The following is a 19,715-nucleotide window of genomic DNA, read 5'->3' on the forward strand; positions in this document are numbered from 1 at the left end:
AAGCCTCCCCAGGAAAGGGGGTGTAAGGCTTAGGGGAATATTTTGGGGGAATAGGAACTCCAAGTGGTCCTTTCCCTGATTCTTTGTTAAATCACTTGGTGGTGGCAGCGTACCCTCCAAGGGCAAAAAGTTTGTACCTTGGGGAATTTTTACCCTAAGCTGGTAGAAATAAGCTTAGGGGGTCTTTCATGCGGGTCCCCACATCTGTACCCTAGAGTTCAGAGTGGGGAAGGAACCCTGACAACACCCTTGCCCCCTGACCACCACCCCGAACTCCCCCGCCCTCTATCCAACCCCCCCGCCCCCTGCCCCCTTACCGCGCTGCCTGGAGCACTGGTGGCTGGCGGCGCTACAGCCGCACCGCCAAGAGCACTGGGTCAGGCTGCAGCTCTGCAGCTGTGCTGCCCGGCCGCCCAGAGCATTGCGCCGACGGTGCAGTGAGACGAGGCTGCGGGGGAGGGGGATCAGCAGGGGAGGGGCCGGGGGCTAGCCTCCTGGGCCAGGAGCCGGGCAAGAGGGTCGCACGGGCCCGGGCCGTAGTTTGCCCACCTCTGCTCTAGAGGCATCCCTGGCCCTGCCCCCGCCATTCGCTGGCTCCCTGCAGCCCGCTATGTCTCCTGGACTCTTTGAAACCAGCCTCCTGACTACCTGGCTCCTGCTGCCCTCTGGGTGCTGAGCTGCCCTGATCTCACTTGCCACGGTCCTGGCACTGGCACAGCCCCAGCGCTGGGAGTCCAGCCTTTCTGCTCTGCTGGGCATAGGTGGGTTAGCACTTGCCCAGCTTTCAGGCTGACTAATTGCTACAAAACCAGTCTGTGGCTGCCAGGCCAGGCCAGGCAGGGCCCAGGCAGGGCTGTTGCGTTAGAACAGTGGGTTTATTAAGGACACATGCACGGCTGACGGTGCGGTCACTGGAATGACCTGGCCCAGGGCTCCTGTTGCTAGCCGGGGAGCGTCTCACCAGGGAAGAACTTTCCCTTCCCAGTCCACAAAGGCCCCGTTGTCCTTCTCGGAGAGTGTCGGGAGCACATTCAGGATCCCTCGGACACTCATGTCCACCGTCAGTGGGACCTGCAGGGGGCAAAGAAGAGTGAGGGGGAGAAGCCTGCCCTGGAGCTGGCCCAGGACACCAAGGGCCCAGGGGCAGGGCCAGGATCTGGGACAGGATCTCAGTAATCCCATTCTGCCCTCGCTGGCAGTGAACGGGGAGCCAGGTCGTGGAGACAGACGACCAGCTCCAGACGACCATGGCACCAGCAGCCCCGGGAAGCAACGCCCAGGACACAGCATCAGAGACACCAACTTTCGTTGGCACCAGTGGGTGCTAGCGCCCCACCCCCGGCCCCGCCCTGAATCCATCCGCCCCTGCCCCTATTGGATCCCTCTCCAAATCCCCGCCCTGGCCCCGCCTCTTCCCCAAGCGTGCGGCGTTCCTCCTCCTCCCCCTGCAAGCGCTGGGAGGGAGTGGGGAGAAGCCGAACACGCGGCGCGCTCAGGGAAGGAGGTGGAGGTGGAGGTGAGCTGCCGGTGGGTGCTCTGCACCCACCAATTTTTCCCCGTGGGTGCTCCAGCCCCGGACTGGCTCTCCAGGGAGCTGGGTTGTCGTAACTATAAAGGGAAGGGTAACCACCTTTCTCTATACAGTGCTAGAAAATCCCACCTGGCCAGAGGCAACATCCTGTTACCTGTAAAGGGTTAAGAAGCTCAGCTAACCTGGCTGGCACCTGACCCAAAGGACCAATAAGGGGACAAGATACTTTCAAATCTTGGGGTGGGGGGAAGGCTTTTGTTTGTGCTCTTTGTTTACATGGTTGTTCTCTCTTGGGACTGAGAGAGGCCAGACAGAAATCCATCTTCTCCAACCCATCCTAAGCCAAGTCTCCAATATTGCAACCAGTAGAGGTGAGCCAGGCAAGGCGGATTAGTTTATCTTTTGGTTTATGTGAATTTTCCCTGTGTTAAGAGAGAGGTTTATTCCTGTTTTCTGTAACTGTAAGGTTTGCCCAGAGGGGGATCCTCTGTGTTTTGAATCTGAATACCCTGAAAAGTATTTCCATCCTGATTTTACAGAGATGATTTTTACCTTTCTTTTTTTTTAAATAAAATCCTTCTTTAAGAACCTGACTGATTTTTCCATTGTTCCAAGATCCAGGGGTTTGGGTCTTTGATGATTTTGAAACCAATTGGTTAGGATTATTCTCAAGCCTCCCCAGGAAAGGGGGTGTGTAGGGCTAGGGGGGATATTTTGGGGGAAGACGTCTCCAAGTGGGCTCTTTCCCTGTTCTTTACATGCTTGTTTAACACGCTTGGTGGTGGCAGCATACGGTTCAAGGACAAGGCAAAGTTTGTACCTTGGGGAAGTTTTTAACCCAAGCTGGTAAGAATAAGCTTAGGGGGTCTTTCATGTGGGTCTCCACATCTGTACCCTAGAGTTCAGAGTGGGGAAGGAACCCTGACATGGGTCCTGACAACCGCCTCACTGGGATGGGAGCCCCTGAGAGGTGTCATCAATATGGGGGGTGTGATAAGGGAACAGCCTCCAGCGTAACCATTCCCCCTACAATGAACATCTGCCCATGACATGAGGCTACACCTGGCCTCTCCCAGCGAGGCACCTACCTGGTGGGAGGCGGAGCTCCCCATGTCAGTCTGCACCCAGCCAGGATGGACAGCAATGCTCAGGATCCCGTCTCCGCCATACCCCAAGGACTGGCACTTGGTGAGCATGTTCAGAGCAGCCTGTGGGCGAGACACAATGAGCAGAGACAGCAGCGTGTGGGGAGATCAGGGACCCACCCCCAGGAAAAGGTGAGCAAGGGGGGCAGCTGATGCAAGCTGCAGTGTGTGAGTCTCTCCTTGGGGATGATCAGCATGTTGCTGAGTCGCCACCTCTCACTGCACCGGGCCCACGTGCAGGACCCAGAGTCCTGTTCCAAGGTTTGGGCTGTGGGGTCAGGTGACCAAGCATCATGTGACCCGGAGGCAGTGCTTCCCATAAGAGGGAGCGGAGTGAGACTGGCCTGAACGCTGGCCTGACAGGTAAAACCTGGGGGTCAAACCAGGGGGGCAAGAAAGACGTTTCTTTCCCCTTTGCTGTAGCAGAACACAGGGAACCAGCGTGAATTCGTGCTCTGCTGAGAGCACCCCCTACCTTGCTGCACCGATAAGAGATAACTTGCCCCAACTGCCAGGCAAAGGGATTCGTGATGGAGCCGCCCTCACTGGACATGTTGACAATGGCCGCCTTGCTACAGCTCAGCCCTGGCTGGGGGCTTCCCTGGGCAGCCTTCTTCAGCAAGGGCAGGAACGCCTGGCGGGAGGGGAGAAAAGAGCACCCACAGGGTCAGCTTAGGAGAAAGGACCCACGCTCCCCTCTTCACCAGCAGACTCTGATTTGAATTGAAGTGGGTCCAGCTGTTGCCCAGCTACAGCGCAGCACCGCCCGTGACACCTCTGGTGGGCTGGCCCCCTCAGCCTGCTGCTCCTGGGCCATGCTCTCTCCCTGCCCCTCCACCTCGTTCATAGTCTCCTCAGCCCTCTTTTAAAGGCTGGTTTCTCTGAGCTGGGTCATCCCATTCTGCCCTTGCTGGCAGCGAACGGGGAGCCAGGTCCCAGGCCAGGATTTACAACAGAAAGTGGGTGAAAAGGGCTGCACCCCTGAGAGACAACCTAAGCCCCAGTGGAGACAGCATGAGGTCAACAGAAGAATTCTTCCATTGCCCCAGCTACCGCCTGGGAAGCCGTGGATTTATTACAGCAACAGAAGAACCCTTTCGGCACCACTGTCGTGTTTCTAGTGTAGACACAGCCAATCATACACTGTTTCCCTACCTTAGAGCCCTGCACAGAGTATCTTGTGGGATTGTACACACCCTCTAGACCCGGGGTTCTCAAACGGGGGGTCAGGACCCCTAAGGGGGTTACAAGGTTATTACATGGAGGGGTCACGAGTTGTCAGCCTCCACCCCAAACCTCGCTTTGCTTCTAGCATTTATAATGGTGTTAAATATATTAAGAAGTGTTTTTAATTTATAAGGGGGGGTCGCACTCGGAGACTTGCTGTGTGAAAGGGGTCACCAGGACAAACGTCTGAGAACCCCTGCTCTAGATGCTAGGCAGAGGCCTCAACTCGCTGACATGGAAGTATTTCCCCCTATAATACACTGAGCTATACTCACTCAGCATACTGCAGAAATCAGGCAGGATGGTCAAATACCAGCAGCTTTGGCCTAACTCTGCTTCCATCCAAGTCAATCGGAGTTTTAGCACTGAGGTATTAAGAACCTAGTTAGGCCAAAATAATTTACTTCTTCAAATCCTACTTAGTATAAGAGTAATAGCGAAACTTGTGGGCATATCCGGTATAAAATAGTCCACCTATGATCAGAGCTAAGACAGCCTCATCATTAGCGGCCTTGTCCAATACCTGTCCCTACAGAAGGCTGGACTGCTGGTGGAAAAGAAAGTACCTCGTATCTAGATGTTAACAAAGAGATGCAAATACACACTTCAGGGACAACTTAGCACAGTGTAAGGTTGAGATTTAAGTGCCCAACTCTCATTCACTGTCAATGGGATTTGTGTGCCCAACTCCCTTAACCACCTTTGAAAAACCCAGACCTAGTGTATAGAGATAGAGAAGGCTAGTCCAACAATCACATGAGTGTACAGATAAAAGACATGGGAACGATGCCATGGGGAACTAAGGGTGCAGGAAAAGTTGTAGTTATATTTATCTGCTGGAGCAATAATAAGTGACCATATCACTGAAGAGCATCCTGTAAGGCACGTGTCCAGCGGGGCACAGCTAAGGTTGTATGGGCAGCCTTAACCTCTGATGAATTGCTCTTGTTTGGAATGTCTTTCCCACTCTGGCTGGGGATGCTGATTGTCCCATTCTGATTGGCTGGGTCACATCCATGCACTAGCTCCAAAGGGTGACCACTTGTGACCTCCTCCCCAAAAATTGTTTACACCCATCACTGCTCCCATGCCGTCCAGCGGGGTGTCCTGGGCTCAAATGGGAGGGTCAACAGCAGCTGCACGGTGAAGGCAGGTGACAAGAGGCTGCTGTGGGATGCGGGGAAGGAGAGGGTGGGACTGGGGGAGAAAGGAAAAGAGATTTGAAGTGCCCCCCTCCCCTGCCCTGCGAGCTGGTGCCTAGAGCCTTAAAGCCACTTTAGACCCAGTTTCTAAATGGTTCAATTTGCCACATCCAGTTCCTGACACAAAGTGCCTTGAAAGGGGCTGTAAGCCCTGTGGTGGAGCTGAAAGGGCAGCAGCTGGGGGATGAAGGGTCCAGAAAAGCTTAGACAGAAACTAACAAGCAAGAGACGCATGCGGCACTGGGAGGAACCCTGGTCTTACTATGCTTGCCAGCCATTCTACTGGGAGTATTTGTCATAGTGGAAGGATACAGTGGAGAAGCATCAGCATCCTTTTCTCTAGGGAGATGGCCTCTACTGTGGGGGCTGGACTCTTGGCTCAGACCCCACCGGAGCAGGGCTAGGGGCTCTAGGTCCGTTTCTCGGATGGTTACAGTCCCATAATGCACCTGACACGTACACTGTGATGAACACACGCCCGCCAGGTTGGCTCATTGGTCCAGAAACCAGAGCCCTGGGGGGAAGGGAAGCGTTCTGGCCTAAGCAAAGTCAAACCCCAGTGTAGCTGGTGACGTGCCCTCTGTTGGGGCCCTTACCTGGCTCACCAGGAGAGGCCCTGTCACGTTGGTTGCATACACCAGGGACATGTCCTCCGGTGTCTCAGACTCTAGTGTGTTCAGCCTCAGTATCCCAGCGTTGTTTATCAGCAGATTCAGCCCCGAGCCTTTCAGATGCTCCTCAACTCTGGCTGCTGCCGCCTTGATGCTGGCTGGGTCCGTAACTTCTACAGAGACAGAGTAGGGGGTTCAGGGGCCTGGTTCCTCTGCCCTGTAGCTAACCCCTCTAGCCGGACACGAAGCCCAGGCTGCTCCACAGAGCCATGCTAAGATCTCGGGAGATGGTAACCACAGCTAGCCGGACCTGGGTCGAGCCATGGCAAGGGCAGGGCGGATTGCGTGGAAGGCAGAGCGTGAAATCGGGGGGCCAGGGATCAGCCGGGCGAGTGGAAAGCAGTGCGGCCGTATGAGTGTTAATGGGGCGGGGGGAAGGGCATGTTGGAACAACAGGATCTTCCCACTGGTGAGCAGGATTTGAAAGCTGCCGTTGGAGCTCTGGCAGGCTCGCCCTCGCCATCCCAGGAGCCAGCCTGAGGTGCGGTTGTTTGGCAGCGGGTGAAACACGCCGATTTTCCCTTTTAAAAAGTGACTGCCGCATTTTTTTTACCAGAACCGTTAGCAGCATTTTTGGGTTACTGGAAAAGCTGGTTCAACAGAAGCGCTCGATAGCCGTTTCGATACGTCCCCGAACACATCAGACAAGCCAATCGGATCCCCCGAGGGCGGCTGTGACCCTGTGTGCGAAGTCACTATGCCACTCGCTCAGATTTGGCCCCGCTCCCCACATCCTTGGTCATGTGAGCAGCACTCCAAGCACCAGCGGGATGAGCAGCTGGTCCCAGAAGATCCAAGGCATGGCCAGCCCAGCCACGGTGAGTGCACTGTATGGCTATTGACTGGGCCTGGGGTGCCCACCAGGAATTTGGGCCCTGGCCATTGCCATAGTTTGTCTAGCCCTGGCAGGATCCCTAGGCTGGGATTAGTTCCCACTATCCCATCCTGTGAGAGGCATCCCTGAGGCTAGCAGAGCTGCCCAAAGGGCAGCCCCTGTTCATGAAATTGATTCCCTGACTCCAAAGCTTCAACCACCTGAAGGGGGGTTCCACAGAGGATGGAGCTCGGCTGGTCTCATTGGGGGCAGATGACAGAACAAGGAGCAATGGTCTCAAGTTGCAGTGGGGGAGGTCTAGGTTGGATATTAGGAAGCACTGGAATGGGTTACCTAGGGAGATGGTGGACTCTCCATCGTTAGAGATTTTTAAGACCCGGCTTGACAAAGCCCTAGCTAGGATGATTTAGTTGGGGTCGGTCCTGCTTTGAGCAGGGGGTGCGACTAGATGACCTCCTGAAGTTTTTTCCAACCCTGATCTTCTATGATTCTATGAGTCTATGAAAGCAAATCTGTCCCCAATAGAGAAAGGCCCGTTCAGACCCAAACCAGCCAGGCTCATACATGGCACAGGCAGCCCCTGACTCTGAATCAAAATCATCCCTTCCCTGCCAATCTGGCACACGGGGCAATCTGCAGATACCAGGAACTTCCTGGGCCTCCTCCTGACCAAGCCCGCAGAGCCTGAGTGGGACGTGGGAGACCTGGGAATCGCTCTGCTGAGACGGGTGAGCGCTAGGCACCCTCCCCTTCACTAACACCTAGGCAAGACTACCACTAAGAGTGCCTCCCAACAAGGCAAGGAACAGGAACACGGAGACAGGGAGACAGGGAATGGGACCCAGAGCAAGGGAACCTCGTCTCTCTGGGTCCAGGGCAGGGCACCCACCTAGTGCAACAATCATCAGGTTTGGATGCCTGGATGCCAAGGTCTTTAATTCCTGAAAAAGAATAAAGTCAATGATTATTGACAGAGCCCCCAGCGACGGTCAAGCCGGGCACAGTCCAGGTCCCTGCTGCTACCCAGGACCAAGTAAATATCTCATTGCTTTGACGCTGCAAAGCTCCCATGCGCAGGGTCCAGCCCTGGCTTTCGGGGTCTGCAACAGGGGTCTGCAGCCTGGGTCTTTAAAACGCCATCATCTAGCCCAGTGCAGTCAAGTCAGGGACACGTTTCCTTGTCCCCTTTAGGACACAGGCACAAAGCAGTGCAGGCGTCACCCACCTGTGCTCCCTGCTCTCTCCCTCAATGCACTCTGCTAGCTTTGCATGTGTCCCGTGCAGAGCTCGTCCCCAGCCAACGTAGCTGCCTTATGTGCCAGGGAGTGTCAGCCTGGAGCAGTGTCTGGAATCCCCTCCTGCTTGGGCCTGTTGCTTTTGGGTCCAAGTGCTGAGAGGCTAGAAGCCCCTCACTTAGATTCCCCCACCCCGGGTACAGCTAATTCCATCTCGCCTCGCCCCATTCTCACCTGTGCTTGTGCTCCCTCCGGATCCCGGCAGGTCGCAAAGACCCACTTGGGTGGGTTTGATTTCCCCAGAAACTGCTTGGCAAGCCCCAGGCCGATTCCCCGACTGGCCCCAGTCACCAGAACGCTGCGGACATTAAAGCCAGCCATGGTCCCTTGCCTGCCTCTGCCCCAGCCGGCACTGCCTCGGCTCAGTGAGAGCTGGGTTAGCTGCACCCACTTCCCCTGCATCTGGGGTTACCAAATGCTCGATTCTACGCCAGGGACTCTTGGCTACAGTCCAGGCCTGGCCTGTGCAGAGTGAATCAACAGCAGCCCAGCGGAGGCTCCCTGCAGGGGAATGGGAGTCACCATGGATTGGAGGAGCTCCCCAGAAGGGCGGAGCTGTGAAGTGCAGAAAAGCAGATGACAAGGGGGGCAGGCTGATAGGAAGCTATGGGGATGGGATGGATTCATGCAATTTTGGAGGGTGACTTTTCAACTGGGCAGGGTTTGCAATCTCTCACTGAAGTGATAAGAATTTGAGCAAGTTAATATTCAACATGGTGAAACTCATCCTCCACCCCCCTGACTTGGTTGAGCCCAGTGGCACCTAGAAGTGGCTTTCAGGGGTTGTGGACTATAGTTTGACACAGTAATGATCTGTTCTAACGTACCTGCGGTGCAAGAACCCTACATTTGATTGCCCCATGAAGACTGTGGACAACACCCAGGCTGTGCAGCACACTCCTCACATGTCTTTTGCGGGTTATTTATTTTGCAGGATGTTTAACCCTTTCTAGCCATGTGTCACGCCTATGAACTAAATTCTAAAGGAACTCTTTGCAACTACAAAGCTCACCATCTCTGCTATGAATCTGTGCCTAAATGAATTGAACTCATGTCTGTATGTATATTGATCTTTTAACCATACTTTCTCTCTTTTGTTTTTAAATACATTTTAGTTTAGTTAATAAGAATTGGCTGTAGCATGTATTTGGGTAAGATCTGGAATATTCAATAACCTGGGAGGCAATGTGTCCGATCCCTTAGGATTGGTAGAACCTGTTCTTTTATATGGTGAAATAAGATTTTCAGAAATCATCATATTTGACTTAGGTACCTGGATGGAGGCCTGAGGGTGGATCACTTTAAGGGAACTGTGTTGTTTGTACTTCTGAGTAACCAGTAAGGTAATAAAGAAGCTGTTTTATGCTGTCTTGGTAAATCTAAATGTTGGAATATCCACCAGCTTTTTGGGGACTGTCTGCCCCATTCTTTGCAGTTCACCCTACTTGCGTGACCACAGCTGGCTCCCTACTAGGACCCCAGTCACAATAGGTTATAGTCCAATGTCCAATATCATATTCAGGGCGGACCAGTCAGCACTGGGATCCCAATCTTGTGGCTTAAGCTTCCCCTGCATTGAAGCATCGAGCAGATCTGAGATGACAGAATCAGGACCCAACGGTCTTTTATACAGTTTTCTAGCATCCACTTGACCGTACAGTTCTGGGTAAACAATAGGCTTTTGATGTAACCTTTTGCTTTCAAAACACCACAATAATTAGTTACACAAATTAACGTAGGGCAATTTATCCATTAGGCAGTCTATCATAAACTTCAAAGAGACATATAGACAATGACTTCATCCAAGATTCATCTAAATGTTAGGTTTCAGAGTAGCAGCCGTGTTAGTCTGTATTCGCAAAAAGAAAAGGAGGACGTGTGGCGCCTTAGAGACTAACAAATTTATTTGAGCATAAGCTTTCGTGAGCTACAGCTCACTTCATCCGATGCATTCAGTGGAAAATACAGTGGGGAGATTTATATACACAGAGAACATGAAACAATGGGTGTTATCATACACACTGTAAGGAGAGTGATCACTTAAGATGAGCTAATACCAGCAGGAGTGCGGGGGGGAGAGGGGAAGAAAACCTTTTGTAGTGATAATCAAGGTGGGCCAATAAACATGGGGAAATAGCTTTACTTTGTGTAATAAACCATCCACTCCCAGTCTTTATTCAAGCCTAAGTCAATTGTGTCCAGTTTGCAAATTAATTCCAATTCAGCAGTCTCTCGTTGGAGTCTGTTTTTGAAGTCTTTTTGTTGTAATATTGCGACTTTTAGGTCTGTAATCGAGTGACCAGAGAGATCGAAGTGTTCTCCGACTGGTTTATGAATGTTATAATTCTTGACATCTGATTTGTGTCCATTTATTCTTTTACGTAGAGACTGTCCAGTTTGGCCAATGTACATAGCAGAGGGGCATTGCTGGCAGATGATGGCATATATCACACTGGTAGATGTGCAGGTGAACAAGGCTCTGATAGTGTGGCTGATGTGATTAGGCCCTATGATGGTGTCCCCTGAATAGATATGTGGGCACAGTTGGCAATGGGCTTTGTTGCAAGGATAGGTTCCTGGGTTAGTGGTTCTGTGGTGTGGTATGTGGTTGCTGGTGAGTATTTGCTTCAGGTTGGCGGGCTGTCTGTAAGCAAGGACTGGCCTGTCTCCCAAGATCTGTGAGAGTGATGGGTCGTCCTTCAGGATAGGTTGTAGATCCTTGATGATGCGTTGGAGAGGTTTTAGTTGGGGGCTGAAGGTGATGGCTAGTGGCGTTCTGTTATTTTCTTTGTTGGGCCTGTCTTGTAGTAGGTGACTTCTGGGTACTCTTCTGGCTCTGTCAATCTGTTTCTTCACTTCAGCAGGTGGGTATTGTAGTTGTAAGAATGCTTGATAGAGATCTTGTAGGTGTTTGTCTCTGTCTGAGGGGTTGGAGCAAATGCGGTTGTATCGTAGAGCTTGGCATTCTACATTCTACACAAAGATGGACTACAAGCCGTCAGGAACAGTATCCCCGATAATGTCACAGCAAACCTGGTGGCTGAACTTTGTGACTTTGTCCTCACCCATAACTATTTCACATTTGGGGACAATGTATACCTTCAAATCAGTGGCACTGCCATGGGTACCCACTTGGTCCCACAGTATGCCAACATTTTTATGGCTGACTTAGAACAACGCTTCCTCAGCTCTCATCCCCTAATGTCCCTACTCTACTTGCGCTATATTGATGACATCTTCATCATCTGGACCCATGGAAAAGAAGCCCTTGAGGAATTCCACCATGATTTCAACCATTTCCATCCCATCATCAACCTCAGCTTGGACCAGTCCACACAAGAGATCCACTTCCTGGACACTACGGTGCTAATAAGCGATGGTCACATAAACACCACCCTATACCGGAAACCTACTGACCGCTATTCCTACCTACATGCCTCCAGCTTTCATCCAGATCACATCATATGATCCATTGTCTACAGCCACGCTCTATGATACAACCGCATTTGCTCCAACCCCTCAGCTCAGATGGGGGTAGGCAGTAGTCTACATTATTTGGAAAGAGGTACACAGCCTAAAAAGTTTGAAAGCCAATGCCTTAAAGGACTAATGCATTAGAACTGCCCACGAGAGGGCTGGGCAGTACAGGACATACATTTCTGAGGAGAGTTCAAGACTGGGGGTGTGTTGGGGTCACCTTGCAGGCAGACCTAGCGCTAGGCCAACTAAGCAATTGCTTTGGTCACCAAGCAGCTCAAGGGGCCCCCATTCACATTTTTAGTATGTGTTTGGGGAGGGGGGATATTCCTGCTTAGGGCCCCCACTGGACTAGCACCACCTCTGCTGCAGGCTAACCGAGGCTGGTGAGAGCCAGGGTGTGACTGGCAGGCTGCAGTTACACAGATACATCTGGGAGTGACCTGTATGCTGGTGGCTGGCTGGCTGTGAGCGGCCCAGGTTGGAGGCTACCACAGCAAAGCATTTTGAGGCAATGAGGTTGCAGAGCAGGGGTGATACAGCCCCTTGATGGTCTGGATTTCACCCCCCTATGTCGAAGCCCAATCTGACCTCTTCCCCCAGCCCCCTGCCCTCCCCTGCCTCACGTGGGCAGCAGAACGCAGGGGCGGCACAAGGCCTTCGAGTGGGGTGTTGAAGGGAGCAATGTGGAGGGGAGGACAGCCATGCAGTGCCCAGAGGAGGTGAGTGTAAGATTCATGGAGGAGGCCAGTGCATCTGTGATTGGTTATCTGATCTCTTCCTCCCCACCCTCCATCTGGGCTCCAAAGAGAGGACAGGGGCCCTGGAGGGAGGAGGTGGGCAGTTGAAACCTGCCTGAGAGCAGAAGAGGCAAGAGACAGCTGCAGAGAGCTGCTTGGGAGGCTTGGCGGAGAGAGCTGGGTTCAGACAAGTTGACACAAAACCGCTGGAGGAAACTGACCCAGGCTGGGGCCCTGCTGAGTGGAGGTCCCAGGCAGTGGCCCCTGGGCAAAAGGGAGGATCCAGGTTGGTCAAGGAAAGCCAAGGCTGGGGGCAAGGGGACAGGTGTGTCCTGGGCAGGGTGGGGGAGTAAAATCGGGGGGAGCTCTCTTGTGGGAGACTTGCCGTGGGGGCCAGGGTGAAGTCAGGAGACTGGCCACTGTCCGGCAGGGAGGCCTAAAGAGGTGGACCTGGATGGGATCCGAGGAACTGGGAACGCAGCACGGCTGTGAACACTGCTGGGGGAGACCGGGAGGCACTGGCTTTGAAAAGGAGAATGGGAAAATTGTTGTACCGGGGGAAGGGGCAGGGCTAGAGTGTTTGGTTTTGTGCAATTAGGAAGTTGGCAACCCTAAGCCCTCCTGGCATGACTGGGGTGTCTTGGTGTATTGGCAGAATCGAGCCCCTGGCATGGTGGGGAGAGTGGGGGCAGCAGAGACAGACGTACACAGAATCTGAGGTGGGGGGCGGAGACTGGAGGGTCCTGGTTTAGAGACAGGGAGGGTCACACAGAGGCCCTGCCAAGAGGGGGATGGAGGGCATGGGGGAGTGGTTATAGGGGTGCACGCAGAGCCCTTGGCATGGGGGTGGGGGAGAACAGGGGGCTCTGGTATGGGGGAGAATAGGAGGAAGTACACAGAGCCCTTGCAGGGGGGAGATTGGGGGAGTTGCAGGGAGTCCCTGAAATAGAGGGGATGGGAGGGGGCACCCAGAGAGCTTGTAGTGGATTGGCGGGACACTAACTATTGTAACTTGGGCTTTCCTTGTTGGCCATATAAAGGTCCGCTCCCTCTTTGACTCCTGCTAACTCCCTGTCCCCGAGTCCTCATCCACAGCCGTGCAAAGCGTGTGTGTGTGTGTGTGTGTGCGTGTGACGGCTTTGCCGCCTCCCAGAGGTGGGAGCGATGGACCCCCGCTCGGCCTGCGCTCTGCACAGGTGGCAGTGACGGCACCAGGTGTCTGGCTGGGGGGAAGCCCTGATCACAAGCGGTTTGGCTAACCATCCTTGGGGCTGGAGCTGTTCCCCCAAGAGGGGAGGGCAGCCGCAGAGGGCTGCGTTGCTCCCTGCAAACAGGAAGCAAAGGGGAGAGTCTACAAATCTACATTTTTATCCTTGGAAGAACGCAACAAACGCAATTAAAAACCTGAAAGTCCCCAGTGTGTGGCAGGCCGCCAGTGATAAAGGTGCTGGAGGCCTTCACGAACAAGGTCAGCTCCCAGACTACTGCACTGGGCAGCACAGCATGGGGAGGAGGTGGCCAGCCCTCTGTGGAGAAAGAAGTGGTTCGGGACTATTTAGAAAAGCTGGACGAGCACAAGTCCATGGGGCCGGATGCGTTGCATCTGACAGTGCTAAAGGAGTTGGCGAATGTGATTGCAGAGCCATTGGCCATTATCTTTGAAAACTCATGGCGATCGGGGGAAGTCCCGGACGACTGGAAAAAGGCTAATGTAGTGCCCATCTTTAAAAAAGGGAAGAAGGAGGATCCTGGGAACTACAGGCCAGTCAGCATCACCTCAGTCCCCGGAAAAATCATGTAGCAGGTCCTCAGGGAATCAATCCTGAAGCACTTATACGAGAGGAAAGTGATCAGGAACAGTCAGCATGGATTCACCAAGGGAAGGTCATGCCTGACTAATCTAATCGCCTTCTATGATGAGATTACTGGTTCTGTGGATGAAGGGAAAGCAGTGGATGTATTGTTTCTTGACTTTAGCAAAGCTTTTGACACGGTCTCCCACAGTATTCTTGTCAGCAAGTTAAAGAAGTATGGGCTGGATGAATGCACTATAAGGTGGGTAGAAAGTTGGCTAGATTGTCGGGCTCAATGGGTAGTGATCAATGGATCCATGTCTAGATGGCAGCCGGTGTCAAGTGGAGTGCCCCAAGGGTCGGTCCTGGGGCCGGTTTTGTTCAATATCTTCATAAATGATCTGGAGGATGGTGTGGATTGTACCCTCAGCAAATTTGCGGATGATATTAAACTAGGAGTGGTGGATACGGTGGCAGGTAGGGATAGGATACAGAGGGACCTAGACAAATTGGAGGATTTGGCCAAAAGAAATCTGATGAGGTTCAACAAGGATAACTGCAGGGTCCTGCACTTAGGATGGAAGAATCCAATGCACCGCTACAGACTAGGGACCGAATGGCTAGGCACCAGTTCTGCGGAAAAGGACCTAGGGGTGACAATGGACGAGAAGCTGGATATGAGTCAACAGTGTGCCCTTGTTGCCAAGAAGGCCAATGGCATTTTGGGTGTATAAGGAGGGGCATTGCCAGCAGATCGAGGGACGTGATCGTTCCCCTCTATTCGACATTGGTGAGGCCTCATCTGGAGTACTGTGTCCAGTTTTGGGCCCCACACTACAAGAAGGATGTGGAAAAATTGGAGAGAGTCCAGCGGAGGGCAACAAAAATGATTAGGGGTCTGGAACACATGACTTATGAGGAGAGGCTGAGGGAACTGGGATTGTTTAGTCTGCAGAAGAGAAGAATGAGGGGGGATTTGATAGCTGCTTTCAACTACCTGAGAGGTGGTTCCAGAGAAGATGGTTCTAGACTATTCTCAGTGGTAGAAGAGGACAGGACAAGGAGTAATGGTCTCAAGTTGCAGTGGGGGAGGCTTAGGTAGGATATTAGGAAAACCTTTTTCACTAGGAGGGTGGTGAAACAGTGGAATGCGTTACCTAGGGAGGTGGTAGAATCTCCTTCCTTAGAAGTTTTTAAGGTCAGGCTTGACAAAGCCCTGGCTGGGATGATTTAATTGGGGATTGGTCCTGCTTTGAGCAGGGGGTTGGACTAGATGACTTCCTGAGGTCCCTTCCAACCCTGATATTCTATGATTCTAGGATTATAAAATTCAGTTCCTGGTGTGGGGTTCAGTAATTGCTTGGCCCAAGGTGCTGGAGAGATCCTCTGTATTCAGCCAGGCAGCTCCAACTCCCTCTGCCTCACAGGAGAAGGCTCCAGGCTGCTGGCCTGGGAAGCTAACAAAACCCACTGACAGATACAGGTCCTCACCGCACCTGAGAGCTAAACTCAGCTGCACGGGCAAAGTGGAGCCAACCCCCGCTCCTGGCTGGAGACACTGAGCCCCTCGCTCTGACACCACCTGCCAGAGCGCCCAGCAGGAGGGGAGGGTCCCAGCTTCCTACCAGCCCAAACTGAGCAGCAGAACATGGTCCCTCCCGATCAGCTGCTGGGAGCCAGTGACCCGTTCACTGACATCCCCACTCCCTCAGCTGGCCCAGGAGTCAGGGTAAAAGAGGCCCCGCAGAGCCGCTCCTTTGAACCTCCTGTGCAGAGAGCCCAGCCAGCATGAGCCCTCTCACCCGCTACTCTCTCCTGTCAGCCCTGGCCCGGCCCAGCATGGAGCGTCCTCCCGCGAGCATACATGGGGAAATGCATAGCTGCATGCATGGCTCCAGCATGGCTGCTGTCAAGGGCTGTGCTGGCAGCTTTCGATTGTTCCAAGTCAGACCCCTGACACATGCCGCACCTTGTCTTTGGGAGATTGGCTAACGGCTATTGGAGCTTCACCCCCATCTCACTGATCCTGGGGATGAAGCTGCATCTGGTGCAGGAAGCTGGCCTGGCCCAGCCCGGCCCCGTGTCCTTTGTATGTGTGGCTGAGAGAGGGCGGGGGAGAGTTTGAGGTGTTCTTTGGAGAGCCAGTGCCAGTGTCTAGTTCCCAGCCCAGAAGCCAGAGAGGCTACACCGTGGTGGGGGGGTCGAGGAGCTGCCTGGCATGGACACTGCCTGGTGTCAGGGGCGAGGCGCTGGGCAGAGAAGTTACAGGACAGAGAATGGTTCTTCCCAGCGTCGCCAACCCCTCCTTCATGGGAAGGTCTTCAGAGAGCCAGAGCAGCCTTGCCTGTAGCTCCCGCACTCACTCCAGCCCCGTGGCTCTGCCGTAGTATGGAGCCGGGGCTCTGGTCTCCATACGCTATGAGCTGCCCCGGGTCCCCTGCAGCAGCTGATATCTCAGCTTGCTCTCTAGAGCAGGGGCAGGCAAACTTTCTGGCCTGAGGGCCACATCGGGTTTCCAAAATTGTATGGAGGGCCAGTTAGGGGAGGCTGTGCCTCCCCAAACAGCCAGGATCTGAGCCCCCCGCTTCTCGCCCCCGATAGCCCACCCGAGACTCCTATCCCATCCAATCTCCCCTGTTCCCTGTCCCCTGATGGCCCCCCGGGACCCCTGCCCCATCCACCCTCCCTGCTCCCTGTCCCCTGACTACCCCCGGAACCCCACCCTTGACTGCCCCCTGCCACCCCATCCAATCCCTCCTCTCATTCCTGACTACCCCCCCCAGGATCCCTGCCCCATCCAACCACCCCTTTTCCCTGTCCCCTGACTGCCCCCGGAACTCCTGCCCCTGACTGCCCCCCGCCACCGGCCCATCCAACCCCCCCTCTCCTTCCTGACTGCCCCCCCGGGACCCCTGCCCCCATTCAAACCCCCTGTTCCCCGCCCTCTGACTGCCCCGCCCCCTATCCACACCTGTCATAAATATAAAGGGAAGGGGTTAAGAAGCTCTGATACAGTACTATAAAATCCTCTTTCCTGTAAAGGGTTAAGAAGCTCAAGTAACCTGGCTGGCACCTGACCAAAATGGGGACAAGATACTTTCAAATCTGGGGAGAAAGGTTTTGTCTGTCTGTGTGATACCTCTGCCCAGGGACAGATCAAGAAAGCAAGCAATCCAACTCCTATAAAGTTAGTAAGCAGAGCTAAAAAATGCATTAGATTTTCTTTTGTTTTTGGCTTGTGAAATTCGCTGTGCTGGAGGGAATGTGTATTCCTGTTTTTGTGTCTTTTTGTAATTTAAGGTTTTGCTTAAAGGAATTCTCTGTGTTTTGAATCTGACTGCCTGTGAGATCATCTTCCATTCTAATTTCACAGAGGTGCTTCTTTTACCTTTTTTCTTTCTAATAAAGTTCTGTTTCTTTTAAGAGCCTGACTGATTTCTCTATGATCCTAAGACCCAGGGGTTTGGGTCTGTGATAACTTTGTAAACAATTGGTTAGGATATTATTCTCAAGCCTCCCCAGGAAAGGGGGTGTAAGGCTTAGGGGAATATTTTGGGGGAATAGGAACTCCAAGTGGTCCTTTCCCTGATTCTTTGTTAAATCACTTGGTGGTGGCAGCGTACCCTCCAAGGGCAAAAAGTTTGTACCTTGGGGAATTTTTACCCTAAGAAATAAGCTTAGGGGGTCTTTCATGCGGGTCCCCACATCTGTACCCTAGAGTTCAGAGTGGGGAAGGAACCCTGACAACACCCTTGCCCCCTGACCACCACCCCGAACTCCCCTGCCCTCTATCCAACCCCCCCGCCCCCTGCCCCCTTACCGCGCTGCCTGGAGCACTGGTGGCTGGCGGCGCTACAGCCGCACCGCCGAGAGCACCGTGTCAGGCTGCAGCTCTGCAGCTGTGCTGCCCGGCCGCCCAGAGCATTGCGCCGACGGTGCAGTGAGACGAGGCTGCGGGGGAGGGGGATCAGCAGGGGAGGGGCCGGGGGCTAGCCTCCTGGGCCAGGAGCCGGGCAAGAGGGTCGCACGGGCCCGGGCCGTAGTTTGCCCACCTCTGCTCTAGAGGCATCCCTGGCCCTGCCCCCGTCATTCGCTGGCTCCCTGCAGCCTCTTGTTTCAGAGTAACAGCCGTGTTAGTCTGTATTCGTAAAAAGAAAAGGAGGACTTGTGGCACCTTAGAGACTAACCAGTTTATTTGAGCATGAGCTTTCGTGAGCTACAGCTCACTTCATCGGATGCATAGCATATCGTGGAAACTGCAGAAGACATTATATACACACAGAGACCATGAAACAAAACTTCCTCCCACCTCACTCCCCCGCTGGCAACAGCTTATCTAAAGTGATCCTCAAGTAGAGCCATTTCCAGCACAAATCCAGGTTTTCTCACCCTTCCCCCCCCCCCCCCCACACACATACAAATTCACTCTCCTGCTGGCAACAGCCCATCCCCCTTTGAAACCCCTCTTTATAATGCGCATGATAATCAAGGTGGGTCACCTCCAGCACTAATCCAGGTTTTCTCACCCCCCCCCCCACACCCCCCCCTTTTTTTCCAAAAACCACACACACAAACTCATTCTCCTGCTGGCAACAGCTCATCTTACAATGTGCACAGCAATAATCCAAGTTTAACCAGAGCGTCTTGGGGGGGGTTTTGCAGGAAAAAAACAAAACAAGGGGAGACAGGCTACCTTGCATAATGACTTAGCCACTCCCAGTCTCTATTCAAGCCCAAATTAATAGTATCCAATTTGCAAATGAATTCCAATTCAGCAGTTTCTCGCTGGAGTCTGGATTTGAAGCTTTTTTGCTTTAAGATAGCGACCCTCATGTCTGTGATTGCGTGACCAGAGAGATTGAAGTGTTCTCCGACTGGTTTATGAATGTTATAATTCTTGACATCTGATTTGTGTCCATTTATTCTTTTACGTAGAGACTGTCCAGTTTGACCAATGTACATGGCAGAGGGGCATTGCTGGCACATGATGGCATATATCAACACCACCCTATACCGGAAACCTACTGACCGCTATTCCTACCTACATGCCTCCAGCTTTCACCCTGACCACACCACACGATCCATCGTCTACAGCCAAGCTCTGCGATACAACCGCATTTGCTCCAACCCCTCAGACAGAGACAAACACCTACAAGATCTCTATCAAGCATTCTTACAACTACAATACCCACCTGCGGAAGTGAAGAAACAGATTGATAGAGCCAGAAGAGTTCCCAGAAGTCACCTACTACAGGACAGGCCTAACAAAGAAAATAACAGAACGCCACTAGCCGTCACCTTCAGCCCCCAACTAAAACCCCTCCAACGCATTATTAAGGATCTACAACCTATCCTGAAGGATGACCCAACACTCTCACAAATCTTGGGAGAAAGGCCAGTCCTTGCCTACAGACAGCCCCCCAACCTGAAGCGAATACTCACCAACAACCACATACCACACAACAGAACCACTAGCCCAGGAACCTATCCTTGCAACAAAGCCCGTTGCCAACTGTGCCCACATATCTATTCAGGGGACACCATCACAGGGCCTAACAACATCAGCCACACTATCAGAGGCTCGTTCACCTGCACATCCACCAATGTGATATATGCCATCATGTGCCAGCAATGCCCCTCTGCCATGTACATTGGTCAAACTGGACAGTCTCTACGTAAAAGAATAAATGGACACAAATCAGATGTCAAGAATTATAACATTCATAAACCAGTCGGAGAACACTTCAATCTCTCTGGTCACGCAATCACAGACATGAGGGTCGCTATCTTAAAGCAAAA

At 53.0% G+C, this 19,715-nt stretch overlaps 1 protein-coding gene across 2 annotated transcripts; it reads right to left on the reverse strand.

The window, feature by feature from the left end:
- Positions 1-929: 929 nt before the first annotated feature.
- LOC102941656 (hypothetical protein) lies at positions 930-8,355 on the reverse strand. Of its 2 annotated transcripts, XM_037877950.2 has the most exons (6): positions 8,081-8,355; positions 7,501-7,552; positions 5,702-5,889; positions 3,152-3,310; positions 2,620-2,739; positions 930-1,071 (listed from the first exon to the last, which is right to left on the reverse strand). In XM_037877950.2, exons 1-6 carry the CDS (start codon positions 8,306-8,308, stop codon positions 958-960), a joined length of 861 nt encoding a protein of 286 aa, XP_037733878.2. In that variant the 5' UTR covers positions 8,309-8,355; the 3' UTR covers positions 930-957. The 2 variants fall into 2 exon arrangements, with proteins under 2 accessions (XP_037733878.2, XP_037733877.2); XM_037877949.2 differs by lacking the exon at positions 930-1,071 and having other exon boundaries at positions 2,399-2,739.
- Between the last annotated feature and the right edge of the window lie 11,360 nt (positions 8,356-19,715).

This window comes from Chelonia mydas, chromosome 12 (assembly GCF_015237465.2).
Source record: "Chelonia mydas isolate rCheMyd1 chromosome 12, rCheMyd1.pri.v2, whole genome shotgun sequence".
Lineage (NCBI taxonomy): Eukaryota > Metazoa > Chordata > Testudines > Cheloniidae > Chelonia > Chelonia mydas.

Bases quoted from the DNA above. Each gene is read 5' to 3' on its own strand.
- LOC102941656 (XM_037877949.2), bottom strand. From the start codon at position 8,308: ATGCAGGGGAAGTGGGTGCAGCTAACCCAGCTCTCACTGAGCCGAGGC. The intron at 5,890-7,500 runs GTGGGTGCCCTG...CTGTCTCTGTAG, and splicing joins CCTGATGATTGTTGCACTAG to AAGTTACGGACCCAGCCAGC. The intron at 2,740-3,151 runs GTAGGGGGTGCT...TCTCGCCCACAG, and splicing joins TCTCTTATCGGTGCAGCAAG to GCTGCTCTGAACATGCTCAC.